At 39.3% G+C, this 22,684-nt stretch overlaps 3 protein-coding genes across 4 annotated transcripts in view; 1 reads left to right on the forward strand and 2 right to left on the reverse strand.

Annotated features, from left to right (window-relative positions):
• The first annotated feature begins 1,587 nt into the window (after nucleotides 1–1,587).
• Nucleotides 1,588–4,135, forward strand: pde12 (phosphodiesterase 12). The gene is made up of 3 exons (XM_048254897.1): nucleotides 1,588–3,073; nucleotides 3,163–3,241; nucleotides 3,338–4,135. The coding sequence occupies exons 1-3, from the start codon at nucleotides 1,859–1,861 to the stop codon at nucleotides 3,778–3,780; spliced, it is 1,737 nt and encodes a 578-aa protein (XP_048110854.1). The 5' UTR covers nucleotides 1,588–1,858; the 3' UTR covers nucleotides 3,781–4,135.
• Nucleotides 4,136–4,747: 612 nt separating this feature from the next.
• arf4a (ADP-ribosylation factor 4a) lies at nucleotides 4,748–11,095 on the reverse strand. Of its 2 annotated transcripts, none has more exons than XM_048255037.1 (6): nucleotides 10,827–11,095; nucleotides 10,073–10,153; nucleotides 8,260–8,369; nucleotides 7,709–7,780; nucleotides 6,755–6,880; nucleotides 4,748–6,469 (listed from the first exon to the last, which is right to left on the reverse strand). In XM_048255037.1, exons 1-6 carry the CDS (start codon nucleotides 10,912–10,914, stop codon nucleotides 6,383–6,385), a joined length of 564 nt encoding a protein of 187 aa, XP_048110994.1. In that variant the 5' UTR covers nucleotides 10,915–11,095; the 3' UTR covers nucleotides 4,748–6,382. The 2 variants fall into 2 exon arrangements, with proteins under 2 accessions (XP_048110994.1, XP_048110995.1); XM_048255038.1 differs by having other exon boundaries at nucleotides 10,631–11,091.
• Nucleotides 11,096–13,586: 2,491 nt separating this feature from the next.
• Nucleotides 13,587–22,684, reverse strand: part of dennd6aa (DENN/MADD domain containing 6Aa) — a 28,289-nt gene continuing 19,191 nt past the window's right edge. The window contains exons 13-20 of the mRNA XM_048254469.1: nucleotides 21,611–21,676; nucleotides 21,432–21,496; nucleotides 21,238–21,327; nucleotides 21,040–21,093; nucleotides 18,638–18,747; nucleotides 16,607–16,709; nucleotides 16,359–16,433; nucleotides 13,587–16,260 (exon numbers count right to left, since the gene is read on the reverse strand). Of these exons, the coding sequence (XP_048110426.1) occupies nucleotides 16,129–16,260; nucleotides 16,359–16,433; nucleotides 16,607–16,709; nucleotides 18,638–18,747; nucleotides 21,040–21,093; nucleotides 21,238–21,327; nucleotides 21,432–21,496; nucleotides 21,611–21,676 (695 nt within the window). The 3' untranslated portion in view covers nucleotides 13,587–16,128. The remainder of the gene's footprint in view (nucleotides 16,261–16,358; nucleotides 16,434–16,606; nucleotides 16,710–18,637; nucleotides 18,748–21,039; nucleotides 21,094–21,237; nucleotides 21,328–21,431; nucleotides 21,497–21,610; nucleotides 21,677–22,684) is intronic.

Below are 22,684 nucleotides of genomic sequence, written 5' to 3' on the forward strand. Positions count from 1 at the left end.
AGGATGACCAATTTTTTGCGTATGTTTGCCTCCAGGGGTCATGTAAACCCATTCCATATGCACACATGTGCATAAACAGATACACACGCACACACATACATTCACAGTAATCCTACGTATGACACATACTCACACAGTAGACATATATACGCATGCATGCACATGCACACACACAGGCACATAAACAGGCAAACACACAAGCACATGCACACGCACACACACACACACACACACATAAACATAAACATAAACATGTACACGCACACATGCACACAATTCAAGAATTTCTCAGAATTATGAACAGGCAAGATGGGGGGTGGGGTTGTATAAAATGAATTTTACATGTGAAATCTATGAACTAATCATGTTTTGGTACTTGCTGTCTAGCAGATACCAGTGAGAATTGAGTGTGCACAATGCAATTTAGTGATAGAATCAAATATGCCTTTCAGTGAGATTTATTTTTGTGGAAAAAATGTGCTGGACTGGGCGGTGGTCATATTTTGTACCGCTCTGCAGTACATCTAGTTTTTTTATTCAACTTTTGTTTTTTACTAGAAAGAAAGCTGATAACTAAAATATAAGCTGAAAGCTGATAACTAAAATATAAATATATAACAAACTCTTGAGAGGGTTACATTTAAATATCTAGGAGTTTGCATGGGATGGAAATATCATCATATTGAAACTAAACTAAACAACTGGCTACAGCTGTCACTGTCCTGTCAAATACGATACGATATAACTTTATTGTCAGTCAAGGCTGAAATTCTTTTTGCATCCCTGGGTAGCTCGTATAAGAAAGAGGACATAGACATACATACAGATACATATGAAAAGCACCAAAGGACATACATGAAACATTACCACAAATTATATAAACACACAAGAAAGGAAACAAAGCATGTACTGTATAACCACAGAACATGACATGAAAACACAGACAAGGTCTTGGAGACTTATAAAAATGAATAAATGGAATTAGTTGGTTTAACAATTGGATAGATTGATGTATGAAAGGAAAAATCTGATGAGCCTGACCCAACCCAACATACTCAACATGTATGGGATTACAAATGAAAGTGTAAATGCTTTTTAACTTTAAAATATTGTCAAAAGTTGTAAATATTCCTAGATTAGCCTATAGTGATATGTAATCCTATGGTAGCCTAATCTGATATCATTCAGTTGAATGGGCATACATAGGTTCCATATTTGCATGCTGTTGCCATATGGCAACAATTAGCCTATATTTTGCTATTTTTCTTTTCCTCAAATACATTATGCCTAAACTTTCAGGTGGTCACTGAGGTAGCTCTGATAGGCCTCTCTGTAGAAATGTGAAGTAGCCTACTTACAACATATCCTGGTCATGTGACCTAACAACTATTTTTTCATACCAAAATTAAAGTCCCCTTTTTTACTTATAAATAGTAAACAACAGGTTTTGTGTTACTGCCAATTAGAAACAAAGATAGATTAACTGCACAGTTTATCTGGTAGGTCCCTTATCACACTCCTGTAGCCTAGGTGGCGGTATGCACCAATGGCAAGTTGCAAACTGCCATTCAAAAAGAAGACGAAGAGAGTCGGCTGTCAAGAAATCAGTTCCGTGGAGCTAGGAATCGCGGCAGCACTGTGCGTGTTCCTATATTGCATCGCCCTGTGATCACCGTCAGACAGCCAGTGGTCACCACACGATTATGTTCAAACAGGGTTTTTTTTAACAACTTAGTTTCTTCACTTGTTCCATAGGCTATGGGTCGTTTGCGTCGAATCAGCTCATGCTAAATGTCCGATTTAAATTTCCGTAGCGTAGCCTTGCTAACACCAGACGCTCTTTCATAGTGTTGTCCAAATGTTGTGGAATTTTGCGCTCCGTTCACGATTATTTGTCAATAATTTGATTTCTATTTCATTGTGGGACCACCACAGTAGTTGTTGTCTCCGTTATTACAAGACAATGGAAAGAGCAGTGGTAAGATGTGTACCATCGGAGGTAAAGCTAACAATTTCATTTTTGCTCTATGGGAGCCAGAAGCACATGTTGAGAGATCAGAGTGAAGAACTGGGTAAAGTATTAGCACGAATATCAAACGGCATCATCAGGACCCAGGGAAAGGGTAAAAAGTCCAAGAAAAAACAATTAAATGAACCATGTGAGGCCGTTGAGCCGATTGTAAGACTGCACTACAATGGCGATTATGTGGCAAATGATGTGTCAAACTTTAATGCGTGGCAAGATGGAGCTGTTCTACACATTGGGGAAATTAAATATAAAATTGAGCGCAACCCTCCGACATTCATCACCGCGGAGTTGCCTGTCGCAATTTTGGCAGGTTTTCCTGTTTGTCCCAAACTAGAAATAGAATTCGGTGATTTAAACGACAGTGTCTTTACGTGGTTTAAAGCCAGAGACCCTAACCAAGACTCCTGGATCGAGGCTGGCACCGGTCGTGTGTTCACGCCCTCAAATGGAGATATTGGTTTGAAAGTCAAGTTTAATTGTATCCCTGGGAATCAGACAAAATATGGGGCTGCAAAGGAGTTGGTTTCTAGTAGTACTGTTGAAGCAGGACCTGGAGTTTGCACATTTGACACTCGCCACCTGTACACAAAAAAAGTTACAGACAACTCAAAATTGAGAGTTGTGTCTTACAATATTCTGGCAGATATCTATGCTCAAACTGATCTTTCCAAAACAGTGTTGTATCCTTATTGCCCTCCTTATGCATTGGGAATTGACTACAGACAAAGCCTAATCAAAAAAGAGTTAATGGGATATAATGCTGACATAATTTGCCTTCAGGAGGTTGACAAAGCAGTGTTCAATGATAGTTTGTCACCTGCATTGGATGCCTCTGGTATGGAAGGAGTCTTTAAAATCAAAGAGAAGCAGCATGAGGGACTTGCAACATATTTTCGAAAGTCTAAACTACAACTGCTCAGTCAGCACGACATAATGCTGAGTGAGGCACTAAGAAATGACCCTCTTCACTCTGACTTGCTGGATAATCTCTCCAAGAACCCTATTTTGAAAGACCGGGTGATGCAAAGATCAACTACGTTGCAGGTATTTTTAATTGATACCCAGTGACATACAGTCCACTCCAAACTGTAAATGTATGACGTAAATTCCGTTTTTAATTGATTTTCTTGCAGGTGACTGTTCTTCAGCCTTTAAGCAATTGCTCAAAGCCAGTATGTGTTGCCAACACTCATCTCTACTGGCACCCCAAAGGCAAGTATACTTGTATAAAAAGTTAAGCAGAAAAGTTTTAGATAATTAGCCCCCTGTTTAATATACTCCATGATAACCTTCCTGTCTCCCACACAGGAGGAAATGTTCGTCTGATCCAGATTGACGTGGCCCTACGTCACTTGAAGCAGGTCATCTCTGTGGAACACCCAGGAGCTTCTCTGCTGTTCTTTGGTGATTTCAATAGCATCCCTTCTTCAGGCCTATTCCAGCTTTTGAGCCAGGGAACTGTACCCAAAACACATCCTGACTGGACCTCTGGTGGGCCTGACGAGCAGTGCCCCATGGAGCTACACAACCCCTTCCAGCTCCAGAGTGCCTGTGGAGAGCCATCCTACACCAACTATGTGGGTGGCTTCCATGGCTGCTTGGACTATATCTTCCTAGATCCACAGATGCTTTGTGTGGAACAGGTCATTCCCATGCCAAGCCACGATGAGGTGACAACTTACCAAGCCCTACCAAGTGTTTCTCATCCCTCAGACCATATTGCCCTTGTTTGTGACCTCAAGTGGAAATGAACTCTCTTTCTGACAAGACATACTGATTTGGCAGCATTCTGTGTACAATCTCTTAATTGCCCCATCATTGACAGTTTCAGTTATCAGAGGACTGTATACATTTGCATGATCTCAACAGTGACTGATTTAGTTGCCATTCAGGGTTTCATCAGGTCCCTTGCCCCAGGTACATAAAATCAAGCACCTAGTTTATGAATGCAGACTGCATGGTGCTTGCTGCATGGTGCTTTATACACCTGTGGCAAGGGACCTGATGAAACCCATGAATACCCATGTAATATATATTTTAGAGAATATCTGGAATGTATGGGTTGTGGACATCTGTGAATAATGAATCGTGTATTTACCAAAATAACATTTTGTTTTGTTTTTTTTTTCTTGTACTGTGGTCCAGTTATTTTATCCATTTGATAATAACATTTCATAATCTAGGCTGGTAGCACTGAAGATCTTGTTCTTGGATTTCTCAAGTATGTTTAATACCATATAACCTATGCTGATATGTAAGAAACAGCAAAGGATGCAGGTAGACATCTCCAGAACTTCACGGATTATTGATTACCTGAGAACACAGGTTGTGTGACTTAAAGGGTGTGTGTCTAAGCAGGTAGTCAGTAGCATAGGAGCACCACAAGGGACTGTGCTGTCTCCTTTTTTCAAACTGTACACCTCAGACTTCCAATACAACTCTGCAGTAATATAGAATTCTGCAGTTCTGGGGTGTGTCAGTGATGGTGAGGAGACGGAGTACAGGCAACTGGTGGACTGCATTGTGACATGGTGCAGGAGCAGCCACCTTGTATTGAATGTGCCTAAGACAAGGGAATTCGTGGACTTTAGGAGGGTCAGGCCTGAGCTAAATACCATCTCAATCCTGGGTGAAGAGGTAGAGGTTCTAGAGAACTACAATTATTTGGGTGTTCACATTGACAATAAACTGGATTGGGAATACAACACTGAGGCTGTATACAAGAAGGGTCAGAGCAGACTCAATTTCTCGAGAAAGCTCAGGTCATTTAATGTGTGCAGCAAAATGTTGATGCTTTGTTTTACCAGAGTGTTGTTGCAAGTGCAGTTTTCTTTGCTGCCATCTGTTGGGGCAGCAGCATTACAGCCAGACACTGAACTGAATAAGCTTATTAGGAAGGCTGGCTTTATGCTAAGGATAGCTCTGGAGTTGGTGGAGGAGAGAAGGATGCTGCACAAACTGTTAAATATATTGGACAATACATCACTTCCACTACACAAGTTACTGGTCAAACAACAAAATATTTTCAGTTGGAGGCTATGCCAACAATGCTGTAAGAAAGACATACAGAAATACTTTTTTACTCACTACAATGGCACTTTAGAATTACTCTCCCCTGAGCAGAGAGAGGAATAATCTTTTTAGAATATTTTTTATGTATGTATGTATATTTGAGTGCTGTGTTTGTCTGACTGCTGGAATACTAATTCCTTTGGGGATGAAAATATTTTTTTGTTTCAAGTTTTAAAATATTTTATTGATAATTATAGAAAATAATAATACTCTTTATGTTAAAGCGTATCTCCAGAGTAAAAACAACCTAGGGTCTATTAACGGTAGTTAATAGCAAAATTGTGTTAATTGGAGTTTTCATTAACACTGAATGGGCTTATAGTCAAAGTTAAGGGGGCCAGCTAGAATGTCAAAAAACAAACACTATTTTATACCACTGACAATGCTCCAAATAAAATTGCACTTCTGTGGTAGTGTGGTAAAGGTCACTACAGACAAACCGAAGTATTGTAAACTTTGAAAGTGTACAGAGAGTACATGTTTTGGTACTGTCAGATCAGCAGGCGCGTTCAATCTTGCAGCGCTGCGCAGATCTGGCTGAATCGTACAATACAAACATGCTTTACAAACATGCTTTACATTTACAGATCTACACCACGCCGGCAGACGTTGAACGCCCACTGATTTGACACTACCAGAACACAAAGCCAGGCAATTTTCTTCCTTCAGATCCACTTCAGACGTGCTAGCTGCCCCCCTTAACTTTCACTATAAGCCCATTTAGTGTTAATGCAAAAAACCGTCTTGTTCAAAACTCTGTAATTTTGCTCTCAATTAAAAGTTTGAACTGGTTAACTCCCGTAAATAGACCCAAGGTTGTTTTCACTCCGGAGTTACGCTTTAATGAAAAAGCCCAGAAAGCAAATGTGACAAAACCCAGAAAATGGCAAAATGGCCTATCTTCAACATAACAATGCTGCTGCCAACAGTTAATGGTAGATTGTTTATATTCTAAAAGTAACAGTCTAACCTCAAAATCTGAGCTGGCTGTATTTGCACTATAAGCCACATTCAGATCGCCAGCATCTGGGATGGAGGAAGGTCTAGGGATCATATTTGAAACCGAAACACAAAACATTCAGAGAGAGCTTTGGTGTTCCCAGCCTCTTTTGCCATGAGTATAACATGTCAGCCAAGAAGTAAAAAGGGGATAAAGGGGAAGATGCACCAGAGTTTGATCACAGTTCTTGTACATCAATATAGTTCTTCTCCCAAGCTGAGGTCCATCTTGGTAATCATATCCTTGGTTGTTATGACTCCATGAAGTACACGGCCACATCTTTAGCGTTTAGCGAGCTCGTCAGACAGCCAGTCCAGTCCCTCATATAGACCTGTTCCTTGAGGTGCACAGGTTGCCTGTACATACCACTGTAGAGAAGAACAACCGCATTTAGAATATTCAACTCAGTGCTCCATACAGAATGGCTGACTAAGAAACAAAGAATGTTTGTGTATGTTCAGGCCAAACTAATACATTTGATACATTTAATACTTAAAAAAAAAAAAATCTGTATGGGTGTACCATCAGAGCACTATCTTGTAATAATAGGACACATGCTTTGCACCATAAGTTTAAATGGATGGTATTATTTTTGTGTAGTTAAATATGTTTGCCCATAACCAGATAGAATGTTCCAGATGGGAACCACTCACAGTTCTGCTCCTGAGTGCCTGAAGGCCCAGTTTGTCAGTAAGGTCACTGATGGCCATTGCATTGGGCAAGTCCTGTTTGTTGGCAAAGACAAGCAGCACAGCATCTTTCAGCTCATCCTCCTGCAACTGTTGGGAGAAGACAGAGGGGCTCAGACAAGTGACATAACTTGAGCAAACTGATAGACTGGAATGCATACTAGGGCTGCACAATCATCGCAATTGCAATCATAATCGCAATATGAACCAACGCAATTACCTAATTGCAAAAGCTACAAATAATAATGCACAGTTCATGTTGTTACATTTCTGACTTTTAGATTAATTTCACCCTCCTTGACTATGGTACTTCTGGTTGGTGGGTGTGCATATGCGTGAGGGGCACAAAGATTCTGATTGATGAGCTTCACAGTCGGACGGGGATGCTGTGCTTCTTGTGAACCGGGCGTGCTCACCAATCGGGTGGCACAAATTAAAGAGACATTTGGAACTGAATCAATTCATTGACATTCAAAAATCATACCGCAAATCGCAATTGCAATATCAGTCAGAAAAATCGCAATTTTCTCCTAATCATGCGTCCCTAATGCATACAGCAGCATTAACTTACCTTCATCGAAATGTTGCCAAATTAATATTAATAGACGAGTTACATTAACACACAGATTGGCAAAAAGTTTTTATATTGACAAGAAATGTGTAAATGGATAAAACAGGCCAGCACTTTAGTTTATATTAGCTAGGTTAGTATATGATGAAGGGTAATGTTTTAATTCTATGTTATTTAGCTACATACAGAAATGTACAAGAGCAGCTGAAAACCATACAGACTGCATTAAGCAATGCCTGGAAGAACCCAGACAAATCTGTGAGTTTATTTGAATTCTGCAGATCAATCTGGCCACCTTCCCATTCAAGCCCATTTTGCGAATCACCAAAAATTCACATTCTACTCACCATTTTCTGTAGCTCTTCAGCAGCCTCTTGTATCCTTTCACGATCATTACTGTCCACCACAAAGATGAGGCCCTACAGCATGCATACAAGGACAATGACAAGTTAGTAGGTCCCAAAATGCTCCCCTTCACACCTCAATATCCACTTATTCTCTAGGTTCTCCAATGTTTTCTCAGTTAGCCTTTTAAAATGATATCAGATTAGTAAACAGAATGTGCCTTTGCAACATTGGATGAATGACTGCTGATAATGGGCAATGTAGATATTGCATTAAAGATCAGCCATTTCTTTCGTCAGTCGAAAACCCTTGCAATTATGTAAGCACATAATGTAATCTGAAGACTGCTGCCCTAATAAAAAAAAACAAGGCAAATGATCTCAGCTGGTATTCAGTGTCTCCAAACTTTTGACTGGTAGTATATATATATATATATATATATATATATATATATATATATATATATATATATATATATAGTCCTATCATTTGATCAAGTCAGCCAGTTACAAGATGTGTCTTCCTGGAAGCACTGTAGAAAAACTGGAAATACCTGAGTGTTCTGGAAGTAATGCCTCCACAGGGGTCGAATCTTGTCTTGGCCACCCACATCCCATACAGTGAAGCTAATGTTCTTGTACTCTACTGTCTCCACATTGAACCCTACATAAAGGACAGGAAGTTAATTTGGTAGTTGAGTAAAAAGAGGTATTTAAAAAATCATCTTTTGGCAATTTATTTATGTCTCACAACAATGAAAACAATGAGGAAAAATTCATTCTGAGAAACAAAAATACCTCATAAATAGAAACAGTACATATAATATGTTGGAAAAAAAAGTTGGAAAAAAAAAAAGAGTTGTGACGTGTGTATTTACCATGTGGATAAATAACAATGTAAAATGAGACACATCAATTTTCTAACAAGATATATGGGTTACTGCACGCACAGAGAAGACAGTTGCAAATGAGATAATTTCACCAAATGTTGGCATGTTCCTTTAAATGACGGTTAAGGCTTTCACCTGGCATGCCCTCTAAATACTCTATTAGCAGGGAGGTCACTTTTGTAGATTTGTAGATTTGGGTGACCCCAAGATGATATTTATTTATGTAACTCTCTAACATTGATGGAATTATTCGCCTCTCTTACCATCCTCCTCACTGTGCTTGGGGGCAAGATAAACATGGGTCTTTGTCCAAGCAAGTTCATCACATTTCCAGTTGATTGGAACTTTTTAATTATTGTTTTAACTGTAAATATGGGCATTTATATTTTCATTTATAGCCATTCCCTGACTTACAAAGGTCAACACACTTTCCTTTTATTTTAATTGAGCATATTCTCTTCTTTCCCATGTTGAAAAATGAGAAAGCATGGATTACTGCTTAAAGTTCACAGACACTCAAATTAACTTAAAGGAAAAAAGCTTCTCTTACATTTAGATTTTCTAGGGGTGCCAATAATTGTGTGCATATAATTTGTTTCATTGTGAGATTAAGATAAATCACCAAAAGATTATGTTTTACGGTAGGTCTACCACCAAACATGGGGGGTAGCCTCCTGTATTTGCCTCTGCTTCTATTGATTAGGGCCTGAACACAAATGATTAACTCATTGAATGCCTTTCCCATGCGTTGAGTGCCAAAAACGTAGCTTTTTTTTATTACGAAACTAGACACTCTAACACACCTTATATGTGATTTTGGGAACTCTGTGATTAATGGAAATGAAATATATGACGATCGAAAACTCATGAAAACGCACAATCTGGACATTTTATCATAACTCGGTTGCCGCTTTGGGTCGAATCAGTGACGCATGCACGTCAGGCAGAGCCCGTTTACCTTTATTAGACATTCTCTGACGTCAGGTCAAACCCAGGCCATTTTCGTGGGTCTATCATTAGGTGGCAGTCTCGCCAGGTCTCGCTGATCACTTCCCGGAAAGTTTACACAAGTAAGTAACAGGCAACACTTCATATTTCATGAAAGACGTTATATCTCCATTTCTAGAAAAAAAAACAGCGATTTTGATGAAAACTAGCCACTGTTTAGCTTGGGATTTCTCAGGAACAGAGGCGTGTAGAAATACACGGTTTGCACCCACCGAGAGCTTAAAGTCTCACCTTTAAACGAGCCATTGTATGTGTTCATAGCTATAACACAGAATATGTTGTGGCTGTATAAAAATCATCAACAATGGTCTAGATTGCTGGCACTCTAGGACAAAGCTCCCGAAAACAGCTTGGCATTCAATGAGTTAAACAGGGAACCTCAACAGCCCCATAGGATTTCAGCAGTGGAAGAAGGCTAGATTATGACAAACTCACACTTATCTTACTGATCAGCACAGTGTCAACTTACCAATAGTAGGAATTGTGGTGACAATTTCCCCGAGTTTAAGTTTGTAGAGTATTGTTGTTTTCCCTGCAGCATCTAGTCCAACTGCAAAAGAGAACACGATAAGCTACTTGCAAAAACAGAAAAACTTCGGAATGATAGGAAACAAGTAAATCATTCCACATTTTCAGTTAACATGCTAGCCTACTTTGTCGAAGGGTGTAGCTTCCTTTGAACTGCTAGACGTGTCACATAGGCTATATTGTGTTGGATACAGAGAATAAACAGGAGAAGTATGCTGGTATGAATCCGACAACGTTTAGCATAATTGCTAGATGACTATTGCAGTGACATTATGTCCACTGAAAAAAAAAACATAGACCCAGGCGCTCAGAGTTAAGATAGATAACTTCTTGAAATTCAGTACTACGAACTAACCAGCTAGTATACTTTAAATTCAGTAAACTAACCAGGCTAACAAGTTGACCTAAAATCCACACAAACGATTGCATTTTAGGACTTAGGCTAGTCTAGTATGACATGGAGAAAGAAGAGCATCAGAGTTCACGAGCTGTCAATTACCCATTAGAATCCTCATCTGCTTTTTTCCAAACAGACGAGAGAAGACACTCGAAATAGTGAGACCCATTATCGGTCAGAAATCCTGGGCTAAAGTCGCCTAGTACAGCACTGGGACAACTGTCGGCCAATTCCGAAGCTGTAGGTATGTAGGTTGACTTGAGCGAGCTAACAAGAAAAGTAGCCGAACTTTACTTACTTCGCCTATCTAGTAATGCTAGATGAATTCTGCAGCTGTAGCCAACTGCGCGCTTTGAAATAACAAAACTATTCTTTTCCTTGCGCATTCAAAGGTGTCTCAACTAAAAGATACAGCACAAAACCTAATTTATATGAACACCACCTAGATCACTGCACCAACGCATACGTAGACTGTAAAGTATAAATTTTGCCACGTCACGAGCGTTCCATCAGAGCCATCCAACGTGGTAGAAATTACGTCACCTATGCCACATCCTAGCATCAATCCACTCATGCTAGTAGGCTGGGTGCATTCATGGCACTTCGGAATGACAAGGACCGCCCCCGTGGCTACTTTGTTTTTCCCACAGCAAGTGTTCATGTGCTTTGCCGTCGGAATGTGTGACAAATACGGATGCCACAACAAAGGTTAAAACATACTCACTAATCCTAAATAAACAACTGTATTTGCTTAAAATATAGTGTAAGACGCTTGTGAAAGAAAGATATACAGCTTTCAAGTGACAAAAACGTCAAATTCCCGAGTTCACATTAAAACTGTTGGACATTAAAGGCCACATGGACTACAAACGAACTATAACGTGACGACAAAAGTGATGACGAGCCCCTAACTGGGCAACTCTGTTAGCAAAATCTAGCCCCAGTTAACGACCTCTGACTCACACACGTGACGTGAATGACTCGGAATGATGTTTTCACTGGGAAAAAGGTTTTTCCGAAGCCCATGAACGCTAGGTTTCTCCACGGTTCCAGTATGTTTTTGTGGTAGGCTATGGCCCCTTCAGTGAAGCCTAGTCTATCGTTGTAAGACCATCCTAAATATTGTATTAGGATGCCATAAAGTAGGAGTTTTGTTCTAGCATTAGCGAGCTGAATGTTGATAGTTTACTAGTCTGCTATTAGTGCAATTACTTTGTCAATGTCCTTGCAGTTGAGCAGCAGCATCAGAGCAATTACACAAAAAAACTGATTAAAAGAGCTAGCTCCGTGAATAGAAGTACACTGGAGCCTCTAGACTTGGTTGCTACGAAGGATGTTACAAGAACTGCTTAGAACTAGATGTACCGCATACCGGTACAAATTATGACTGCCGTTCAGTCCTGCACATTATCTCCGCAAAAATAAATCGCGCTAGTCAATTTGTCTCCATCTCCTACTCCATCCCCTACTCTTGGAACTGTTGTGTATGTAAATGAGTGTGTGCATGTGTGTGTTTTTGTGATTTTTGGTTTAGTGACTCAACTACAACACTGTGTGGGGGTAACGGGAATGTGTTTATGTATGTGCACGCGTTTTTGTGTGTGTGTGTGTGTGAATGCATGCCAAGTTTCATGGAATTCCGTTCATGGGGCCATACAATAAATGAATATATGTGTATTAAGACATATTTTCTAAAACAAGCAATTGCTTGGAGTGTGGAGTGGTTTTGGAAGCACTAAGTTCTCTATAAGACTCAATAAAAGTGAAGGTATTGTTTCCCCAATAAAAATAAGGCTGTCAGATGCTGTCAGATTTTGCGAAACTACCAGGTGTAGTATGTTCATAGGGAGACCTTAGATGTGTGGAGTTATTTTGGCAGCACTACTCAAAAAGAATGTAGTTCTTGATTTTCCCCAGTAAAAATGTATTAAAATTAAGACAAGGCAGATTTTCCTAAACTATTTGGTGTAGTATGAGTAAAAGGAGATTTTGGTTGTGTGGAGTGATTTTGGTGCCCCTTTGGTAAATAAGAGTGAAGCTATTGAAAATTCCAATAAAAAAAAAATAGGACAAAGGCATCCCAAAATGTCAGAGCAGTGTGATCATAGTGGGACCCTAGATGTGTGGAATGATTCTGGCAGCACTAGAGTGAAATTATCTTTGTATTTACTTTCAGTTTTGCACTTTGTAGACGGTCCTTAGACATCCGGCTGAAAGCATGATGCCCATAAGAACACGTTATTTATCGACGTCTGTAGACTGCTCGTTTGGATGAAAACTGGGTTGTAGCTTGTTGTCTACCTTACTGTTAGATAGAGCTGTCTATTGTGTTATTAAAATGTTTCGCCTAGGATTTATTGAACCGCAAACTGCGAATCTGCCCATTTCTTCCAAAATATGGACCCATGTCCATTGTATTTTAAAAAGGAAATCAAATAATTCTTTTGTTTTTTGTTCATGAATTTTTATTTTTGAAACGGAAATCAATTGGCCAGAAGATCCACTGACCGACCTTATGGGAAAATAGCATGGAGATTTTTAAATATCGTAGGCCTACCTGTTAAACTTAAAGAAATTGGAAATGCAAATACTTGGCTCTACAGACTTTTGCCCTCTGCCTTCAAGTGGATAGGCTACGGTGATCTCCTACGTGAAGATGGCACATTTTGATCTTTGCTACCCCAGAGTTAAATTGCAATTCAATTTGCCATAGGTAGTTAGCTTCAATTGACACCCGGATCTCCTTATATGGACAAAGATGGCAGATTGGGTTAGTTTTTGTAGGCGAACTTCAGAGATCTAAAGGCCTACCTGGTCGAGATGTGTACTGGTCAATCTAATCATTTGGGCGGGCTTTATACGAGGATAGACAGATGAGCAATCAACACCTGAGCGTGCTTAAGTTGATTTCTGCCACTAAAGTGAAAACAGTGATTATGGCATTTGTTGAGAAGGGCAATTTTGCTGTTCTCCCTATGGGAGTCACATATTTTGTTGCTCTGATTGGTTAGGTTTATCCAATTGCATGCACAGAGGCAAACAAAGAGCCAAGAACATGTTACTTTCTGTATTGTCAGTTTATTTACAAATGAAAAACCTTTGTCATGAGTATGGTTGTAGCAAAGCAATACTGTTGTAGCCTACAGCTGGAATTGTAGTCAAGAAATACAAGAAATTCAATAGAGCACACCATTAATGCCAATTTATTTACTCCACCTGAAGCAATAGATAGTATCTGTGCTTTAGTTTACATTATTGTTGTGGTTCTTAATGAGCCCATTTGGGATATTTCACATTCCACGCTAACAACATCTATAAATATTAAGACTCCATGACTTAAAAAAATATTTGTTCATAGAATAGTGGAAAAATATCATAAATGGGCAAGTGGTTCTGTGAAACAACAATTCATTCAATTTCTAGAGCTAGTAGAGTATGAGAATATACCTCTATATAAAATCCAAGCATGTTAAAATACATTTCTCTTTAAATATAAAATAAGAGTGGTTGCCCAACAACCAACTGTCACAGGTTCTGTTTACCACCTATTAGTGTATACTTTTTGCATGTGAAAACATTCGCCACATTAAAAAATGAATATGCTGTAGGGGGGGTATGCTCAGGGAGATGGGGAGACTGATAATCTGTCAGATGAAGGTAACTAATACGGTCACTACAAACTGCATACTTAAATTGGAAACATCAAGTTATAATCTTTGGTGGTTTCCAGGTTCCACTTGCCGTAAAATAAACTATTTCTAAAAAGCTTGCAATTCATTTTCCTCCATATGATCTCCCTTTATCTGGGGTTGGTGGTCTACAACAAGGAGGGGCACTGGATATCACTTTAGCCACAAACTGTGGGTATGACTCCTGCTACCAACAGTACAGTCCAAGAACAAATATGACATGAATCCTTCATTTTTTTTCCCCAGATCCACAAGGTTGTTGAGGTTAGGTTGCAACCAGAGCACTAACAGAAACATTGTAAACATGGATACTATTAGTGTGACTGGCGCAATGTTCAAAGGCAATAATGCATGTATTGTAGAAAGGCAATAATGCATGTATTGTAGAAAAGAAACCTTAGATCAAGTGTCAAAGGCACCGGTAACTGAAAAGTAATCACTGCTTTAATCCATACCTTAAACAAAGGAATGAAGCTGACAATGCAATAACTAAGTATGGACTCAAGCTGCAATTTACAGTGAAAATGCACAATGCATGATTGTTGTTAGTATATGCTCAAGCAGTACATGAACACCTTGAAAAAGGAATGAATAATAAGCAGACCCTAGTGCAAAGCAATAAATGCAGTGCCAGTCAGGCTAGGCTGGCATGGAACAACCCCAATTAGAAGATGCTAACTCCTGCTCTTTTCTGAGGAATGTATGTAGAGGCATACATAGGACTGTAGGGCAGAACATCAGACACAAGCCTGATATCAATCATCATTGAGGCACATCAACAAAAACACACATCAAATAATCCTTTTTGTGCAGATAAACAGATGATTACTTCAGGCTTCTACAAATGTCAAGGTTTCCAAAGAGGCTTAACTCATTTACTCGATCTGGTTGTTTCCCTTTGCAGGTGAATTTATGACTTAAGCTTTAAATGAACAGGTTTCGTAAAGAATACAGTATAACTATTTTCAACTAAGTCAATTACATAAAGAGCCCGGCACTGGAAATAAGCTGCTATTAACAATAAATTGCTACATCCATTGTAAGAGTTGATAAACTCTTGAAAGATAAGTTAGGTTTGGTTAGTGTTTCCTTTTCAGAACTGCCTTTACTTAAGTGCTTTAACTGTAGTCAGCACATCTGACAACATATCAAGCCTCTCATAGACAATTCATAAATTCAGAAGTACTAGATGAAAACTATTATGAATCATAAACCTGATATACACAGCTGGTTTATTTTATTGCTTCCCCATCTTCTCAGTTCCCTGTACTTTATCTAACTTCAAGATTCAACCTTTTAGTTGAGCACTCTTTTTCCAAACAATAGTTGTAAAAACCCCATAGAATAGATGAATGTATCATAATTCAAAGGTCCCACATCAAATTCATCTGTCACATTATCAACATATAGCCAGTCTTTGCAGCTGCTGCACAAAGTAAAATAATGTAGAGGATCCCACGATTTGCATCGATCAATTAATCCAATTAGATTACTAGACAGATTTAAAGGGCTTGTGGAACATTCGGATTTGAAAAAATGTGGACATAATTCCTTCACAACATTAGTGCCAAAGAATGCACAGCGACATGGCCCAGGTCCAGCTTGTGTGCATGTCAGTAACACTTATACACAACAAGACCCTGTACTTGTGCAGAGTAGAATAACCATGTTTAGCTCTCCTTGTCTGGAGACATGTCCTTATTATAGCTTCCATTGTTTGCAACGCCAATATTCCATTAGTCTATGGGAACAAGTGCACTTAAAATCCTGGTTTTAAAAATAAAACAATAAAAAAAATAACAAAAAGGAAATGTCCAGAGCTCATTCGGGAGCTTAGCCTGCTTTGATTTAGATTCACTCCCCTGTAGCCGTCCAGTTGCAACACTGGGGTCAGGGGCGAGAGGGTCAATCTCAGAGGGTGGCTGGCTTATGCAAGATCCCCTGGAGGTCCTCAGGGAGGGAAAGGATGATGGACTCAATGTGGGTCTGGAGTTTGGCCAAGGTTCCTGCTCGAACAGGGAGCTGCTCTCTTTCTGCCTGTGTCTAAGGGACATCACACGCCCAAACAAACATCAATTTATTTCTGAAAGCAAAGCTGCAGACAATATAGTTCAATAGAATATACAGTTACTGAAACCTACTAGTTTATCTTTGAGTTTTAGAACAAGGTCCACGGTCTCCACTTCAGTGTGTTTCTGAATACGTAGTTGAAGATCCTTGGTGTTATATGCAGAAGCATAGAGGTAGATATGTCAGAAAGATTAAACAAATAAATAAAAAAATAAATTAACTGAGATAGCAAAATGTTGCCATTGATGGCCTTTATAGCCCTTTGCTAAACAAATATTATGAATTCTTCCCAGAACACATAAGAATTCCTCATACTCACCTCTTCACATAGAGCCTCTAGATGCAAGGCTTCTAGTTTTTGCATCATTTCTTTCCTGCGGTTCCGGAACCATCCATCGAAGTTAGGCGACTTAAGAAACTGCCTACACAAGAGAAGGGCATTACTCAATAGCGTAGACAAGGTTGCTGACGATTGCCGTGCTGTTGTATCAGTAATTGTGAATGTGTGATTAAGTCATCAGTGGATTTTTGAATGGACAGTCTCATGACCACAATTCCCAGGAAAGAAATGTCTCTAAAGCCCATACTTTTAATGTAAGTAAAAAGGTAACAAAAACTGATTAAGAGGACCATTAAATGACTATATTATGGTGCTTTGTCAATCCACCACTAACACCACATTCCATTACAGCTGCTATGGTCATTTTCACAGCGCAAGCCAACAAATTAGGCAATAAGCCCATAGAGAGAGGCCATAGGTTCCAGTGATTTTAAAATGGCTAAGGACCGTTGTTAAGCATGACGCAAAGCAGAGTTGCAACATATGACTGAGATGGCTTGTAGCTCTGTTACATTGCGTTTGTAGTAAGGACAGTGGTGATTTACAAAGTTAGGGCTTAACAGAATCCTGGGCTATGCTAGCTAGGCAACAAGAGAGATGGAACTAATGACTGGGCTTTGGCCGCAGCAACCATCCAGTAACTGCCTTTAGGCTACTAAGCATCCACACTGCAAAAAATGAATTCTAACCAAGTGTTATTGATCTTATATTAAGATTAAAAAATCTATTTGGTATTGTTTTTAGTATGGAAAGACTTCCCTAGCGCCCTCTCAAAAGATCATTTTGACTTAATTTAAGAAGACTTTAACTTATTTTAAGGAGTCTTATCAAGACAAATTTGCTCAACGCACTGGCAGACAAATTTGCTTGTTTGGCTACAGCTGCAGAATTCATCTAGCGTTACTAGATAGGCGAAGTAAGTAAAGTTCGGCTACTTTTCTTGTTAGCTCGCTCAAGTCAACCTACATACCTTGCTTAGATTTTGTTAGATAAACAGTTTTTGCAGTGCATTAGTAAAGGCACACTGCAAAAACTGCTTATCTAACAAAATCTAACCAAGTGTTATTAATCTTATATAAAGATAAAAAAAAACTAGTTGGTATTGTTTTCAGTATAAAGAGACTTACCTAGCGCTTTCTTGTGAAATCATTTGACTTAATTTAAAAAATAATTCACTTATTTTAAGACATCTCATCTTGAAAACAAGCAAATTTGTCTGCCAGTGCGTTAAGCAAATTTGTCCTAAAAACAAGCAAATTTATCTGCCAGTGCGTTGAGCAAATTTGTCTTGATAAGACTCCTTAAAATAAGTTAAAGTCTTCTTAAATTAAGTCAAAATTATATTTTGAGAGGGCGCTAGGTAAGTCTTTTCATACTAAAAACAAATACCAAATAGATTTTTTAATCTTAATATAAGATCAATAACACTTGGTTAATAACACTTGGTTCATTTTTTGCAGTGCAGATTGTCCTTTTGAGGCGATGTGTGGTGAAAAGAAGTAGTTCTACAAACAACACATAAATCTGCAAGTGTTTTCAGGAGCGCCTTCTCAAGTTACGATGCTTTTGGAAAATGCTCTGTAAATTGTAGGACATTTTTAAAAAGGTGCCATGTGTAAGAATTATCAAAAAAATGAGCTACACGCATCAAAAGAATGAGAAGAAATAAGGGCGATGATGTCATTAAAAAAATGACAAGGTATAGTGCTGCAGAGATATCAACCTAAATTAGCATGCTAAATTACTAGCCACAGCCCGACAGGTGTAATAATACCAGTTTCGGCCATGGGAGGCGGTATGCGGGCAACATAACTGCCAGCCAAACTGCAATACACGTGTCTTGGTTGTTACTCTAGGGTAGACCAACTCACTTTCTAGAGGTATACTGCCCCCATCTTTTATGGAATGTGGAGTATGAATTGATTTTTTGGGGGACATTACACACGGCACCTTTAAGGATGTTATGAACTACTTAGGCCAGCTATGAGCCACTTAAAGGTAGACTGGTACCTGTAGAGGCCAATCCAGTCACCCTTGAGCCGAGATGTCAATTGCGGACCAGCCTTCTCCAGTGTTTTCATGAACTCCTCTTGAATGAAGGGACGTAACTGAGGCGGGCTCTGTTGAAAAAAAATGTAAGGAGGCATGGGAAATGGGGAATAAAAGACCACAAATCCATATGAGGATGGGAAAATAGCTGATGATATTCCAACGTTGACATGGATTTATGAGCCTGTCTCCTAAACATTCCTCACCCGTTTCCAGACATGCATGAAAACATTTGAAAACAAAACTGGATATTTTGAGAATGATGACTTTCTCTTCAGCATTGTCCTAACCATTAAAACGAGGCAGATATGACGAGGCATTGCCACAATGTTTACAGAGATACACTGTAAGGTTGGCTGCAAAGATTATGCAGACTGTTACGATTGACTGACACTCGCACACACACACACACATTATTGAAATCATACGCCAGATGCTTTAGGCTATAGTCTTTTTACATGGGTTTAGTTAATGATCGGGCTATATTAATACTACACTTTAATAGTGGTTGGTGTAAACCGGGACATTTTCACGTTCCGACAGGCTTTTGTTGGGACTCGGGACACGCAACTCAAAATGTAATTTTAAATGCACATCTTTTTTTCTCTCTCTCGCTCTCTCGGAGGTAGCCTGCTGAGCATTTGCTCTGCTGCCAGCTTGTCCCTCCACATCGCCCAAAGTGCGTGATTGCCTAGCATTCTCCACATTTTTAGATCAATTTTCATGTACCACATCAGAATTATTGTTCAGTGAATCTTTTGTAAATTGCTTTACAATTACCGTTGGGCCATGGCCGCCTTCCTTATCGCCAAGTTCGCCTCAGCTTGCCGCCATATAGTCAGTCTGTTCTTGGTCTTAGATTTTGTGAAAAAAAATCTAAATAAATGCGACTTAATAGTCCAGTGCGACTTATACATGTTCTTTTTCTCTTCCGTGAGGCATTTTTTGAGTGATGCGACTTATAGTCCGGAAAATACGGTAGTTGGTTCGCTTATCGCAATAGAAAGTGAAAGTCAGCAAGTAAGACGTTGCCATGAAACAGCTGAAACTGTCAAGTCCTATTTGTGTGGCAAACTATTTGTTTTCTCAGCGGAAGCCACAAAACGGTAACAAAATAATTTTAAAAGACCTATTGTGTGAAGTTTCTTTTCTTGTTTTGGCAAGTAGCCGTATAATAAGAGGGATAATGTATTGTCATTATCGAAAAATAATCGATGTTTGCAGTAGGCCATTTGGCGCTTGCTTACAGGCACAGACTTGTGCTCATTAACCAGAGATCACTGAATGTAACCTATGTTGTGTTGACTGCACGGTTCACCCCTACACTAGCCTCAAACCCACAAACTTGCAGCACCTTGGTTGGAGTGATGGGCGTGTTAGTGAGGAGGCTAAAACCCATGGGTGCTAGCATCAGTCACTAGCACATTTCTTATAGTGTCGGTCGGGAGGCCTAATCACTGCATAGCTACTGTCCCTACTGGCTACCAGTACACAAGCAAACTTGTGCATGTGGATTGATGTCAGCCATAGAAAATGAGCCTCTCCTCTAGTTTAGGAGTTGCCATTTTTCCATTGTGAAAAATGGGTCTGAGCAGCTTTGTGAGTATGATTTGAGAAAGCTATTAGATAGGAACTTTAAGTGCAACTTAGCAGTCATTTTAAAGTATACAGTGGGGAGAATAAGTATTTGAACCCATGCTAAAGTTGACTAAAATGCTCATTGGGTTCAATGCAAATCAAACCAGCTAATAGGCTAACTGAAAAACACACCATGCCAATCTCTAGGTATGGTGAAGGGTATGTGATGATGTGGGGCTATTTTAATTCCAAAGGCCAAGGGAACTTTATCAGGATGCATAGTATCCTGGATCCATGAAATAAGTGGCCTTTAAAAATAAAAAAAAATCTGCCTGCCTCTATGGGAATTTAACATAGGGGTCAAATACTTATTGCCCCTGTAATTTAAGGAAGAACATTTATTTATTTACGATACATTCTTCATTCACTAAGAAAATTGGTGTCCTTAAAGGTTGGATTTTTACTATTTGTTTTAATTAAGGCATTAAGATCAATTTCTAACAGATGTTTTTATATTTTTCTTTTTAGTCAACTTTAGCATGGGTTCAAATACTTATTCTCCCCACTGTATATCTGGTCTTTTTGCCTTTATTTAGACAGGACAGTGAAGACCAACACTGGGAGAGCGAGATGGGGTGGGAAATGACCACAGGTCGGACCCAAAGCTGGGTTCCTGTGGGAACTTGGACCCAAACATGGTATGAACACTGTAGCCATTTATGCCCCCACTAATATTTTGTCCTCTTGTTTTCTCTTTTTAACAGCTTCATATTATATCATATTACCTTCCATGGAGAGATACTCTTCTTCAGGGGCATTAGACTGGCAACATATCGCTCCTGAGAAGAGAGAGGACACTAGTGTTAACAACCCATTATTTTCATCGTCAATTAATCTGTTGATTCATATTTAATAGTTGAGAACAAATCGATTAACTGAATGATGTTGCAGCTGTAGTTTCATGCCATTGAAAGACATCTTACCAATGGTATGATGAAACTTTGGGTTAGTTCTAAGAAGTACCGTCTCAGAATTGCATTCTGGGCTGCGGATGGACGTTTCTGCTGAACACCCTGGGAGACAGCAAGAGAAACAAATAAACAAACAAAGATTAAGGATTGCAATACAAAAAACAAGGAAGCAATTGTTTAATCCTGTTAAGTTGTCTGACAATGACCTTCTGTAGCTGTTTGATGATGTCCTCATCTTTGTTCAAGAATGGTTTGTATGCACTGTACACACCTACAAGACAGTTCAGACAATGACTGACAACTGGTACTAATTGTTCTAATCTCTAGTGTCAAAGAACATGCACATTTAGTAATCTAGTGGAGGACGGGTGGCAGGATACTGCACCTGGTTTAGAGTCCAGAGTTTTCAGGTTTTTTAGTTTCTTCACCTTCATCTGCTTTGCCATCTCACCTTCAAGATATGTAAATACTTCATCTTAAAAGCAGACCAAGGTTAAAATGGCAATGTAAAAAACAAATGTAGAACAGACCTTTCCCGAGCAGTTGGCTTAATAGTTCATGTCCACAATAATAACGGCGCAGCAGTGTTTTTACAGCGATACTCTCTCTCATCCCAAAACATTATCCCACATGACCCTACTGTAGAGACCTTTGTTAAATTGGTGTGGCTCCTTTACGTGCGTATACTAGCGAGCGATAGCAAGTGTATGCTTCTCAGCGAGAGGAAAAGAGAGAAGATGAGGCTACTGCTGCCGCAGCGCCTGTCTACTAATTGTTGCCAAAGCAAAGTTAGTGAAGACTTATGCATTGAGTAAAGCGGTGACCTCTCGCACAATATGTTTTGCATCGGTCTGTTGAATTGGGCGCTGACTTCAGTCTTGGAGGATACAATGATCTGACTAACGTTACGATCTGGAGTAGAGGCAGGAAAGGGTAATATTTCTCAGTAAAAATGTGAGCTAACAAAACACTATGCAAATTAGTTTCATCTACTGAAATGAAAACTCTACAGTTTGTTTTGTAGACTACATATCCCCAACTAGCATGAAGTGTAGAGCAACCCAAACGTGACGTAGTCGCCCCAACTCTATACATGATTTGACAGGTCGGAAAAGTCCATTCATGTTGTTGTGGAATTTTATGATTACATTGCACTTCATTACAGTTGAAGTTGGAAGTTTACACACACACACACACACACACACACACACACACACACACAGACCTTTGCCAAACGCATTCAAACATTTCTGACATTTACTTCTAGTAAACATTCCCTGTCTAGGGTCAGTTGGATCACTTTTTTAAAAAATGAAAAAGATTTTGTGGAAAAAGCTTTTGTTATGCCGAAAACCAGTCTGTTAAAACGGTATCTTTGGAATGAAATGAGTTTGAATTACTTCAACCTAAAGCATATCTTAGGCTCCAACTTCAACTGTAGCAACAGTGGCCAAATGAT

This window comes from Alosa alosa, chromosome 10 (assembly GCF_017589495.1).
Source record: "Alosa alosa isolate M-15738 ecotype Scorff River chromosome 10, AALO_Geno_1.1, whole genome shotgun sequence".
NCBI classification, from domain to species: domain Eukaryota; kingdom Metazoa; phylum Chordata; class Actinopteri; order Clupeiformes; family Clupeidae; genus Alosa; species Alosa alosa.

Bases quoted from the DNA above. Each gene is read 5' to 3' on its own strand.
- pde12 (XM_048254897.1), top strand. From the start codon at position 1,859: ATGTTGTGGAATTTTGCGCTCCGTTCACGATTATTTGTCAATAATTTG. The intron at 3,074-3,162 runs GTATTTTTAATT...ATTTTCTTGCAG, and splicing joins AAAGATCAACTACGTTGCAG to GTGACTGTTCTTCAGCCTTT. The intron at 3,242-3,337 runs GCAAGTATACTT...TCTCCCACACAG, and splicing joins TCTCTACTGGCACCCCAAAG to GAGGAAATGTTCGTCTGATC.
- arf4a (XM_048255037.1), bottom strand. From the start codon at position 10,914: ATGCGCAAGGAAAAGAATAGTTTTGTTATTTCAAAGCGCGCAGTTGGC. The intron at 6,881-7,708 runs GTGAGTAGAATG...TTCTCCCAACAG, and splicing joins CTGAAGAGCTACAGAAAATG to TTGCAGGAGGATGAGCTGAA. The intron at 6,470-6,754 runs GTGAGTGGTTCC...TCTTCTCTACAG, and splicing joins AGGCACTCAGGAGCAGAACT to TGGTATGTACAGGCAACCTG.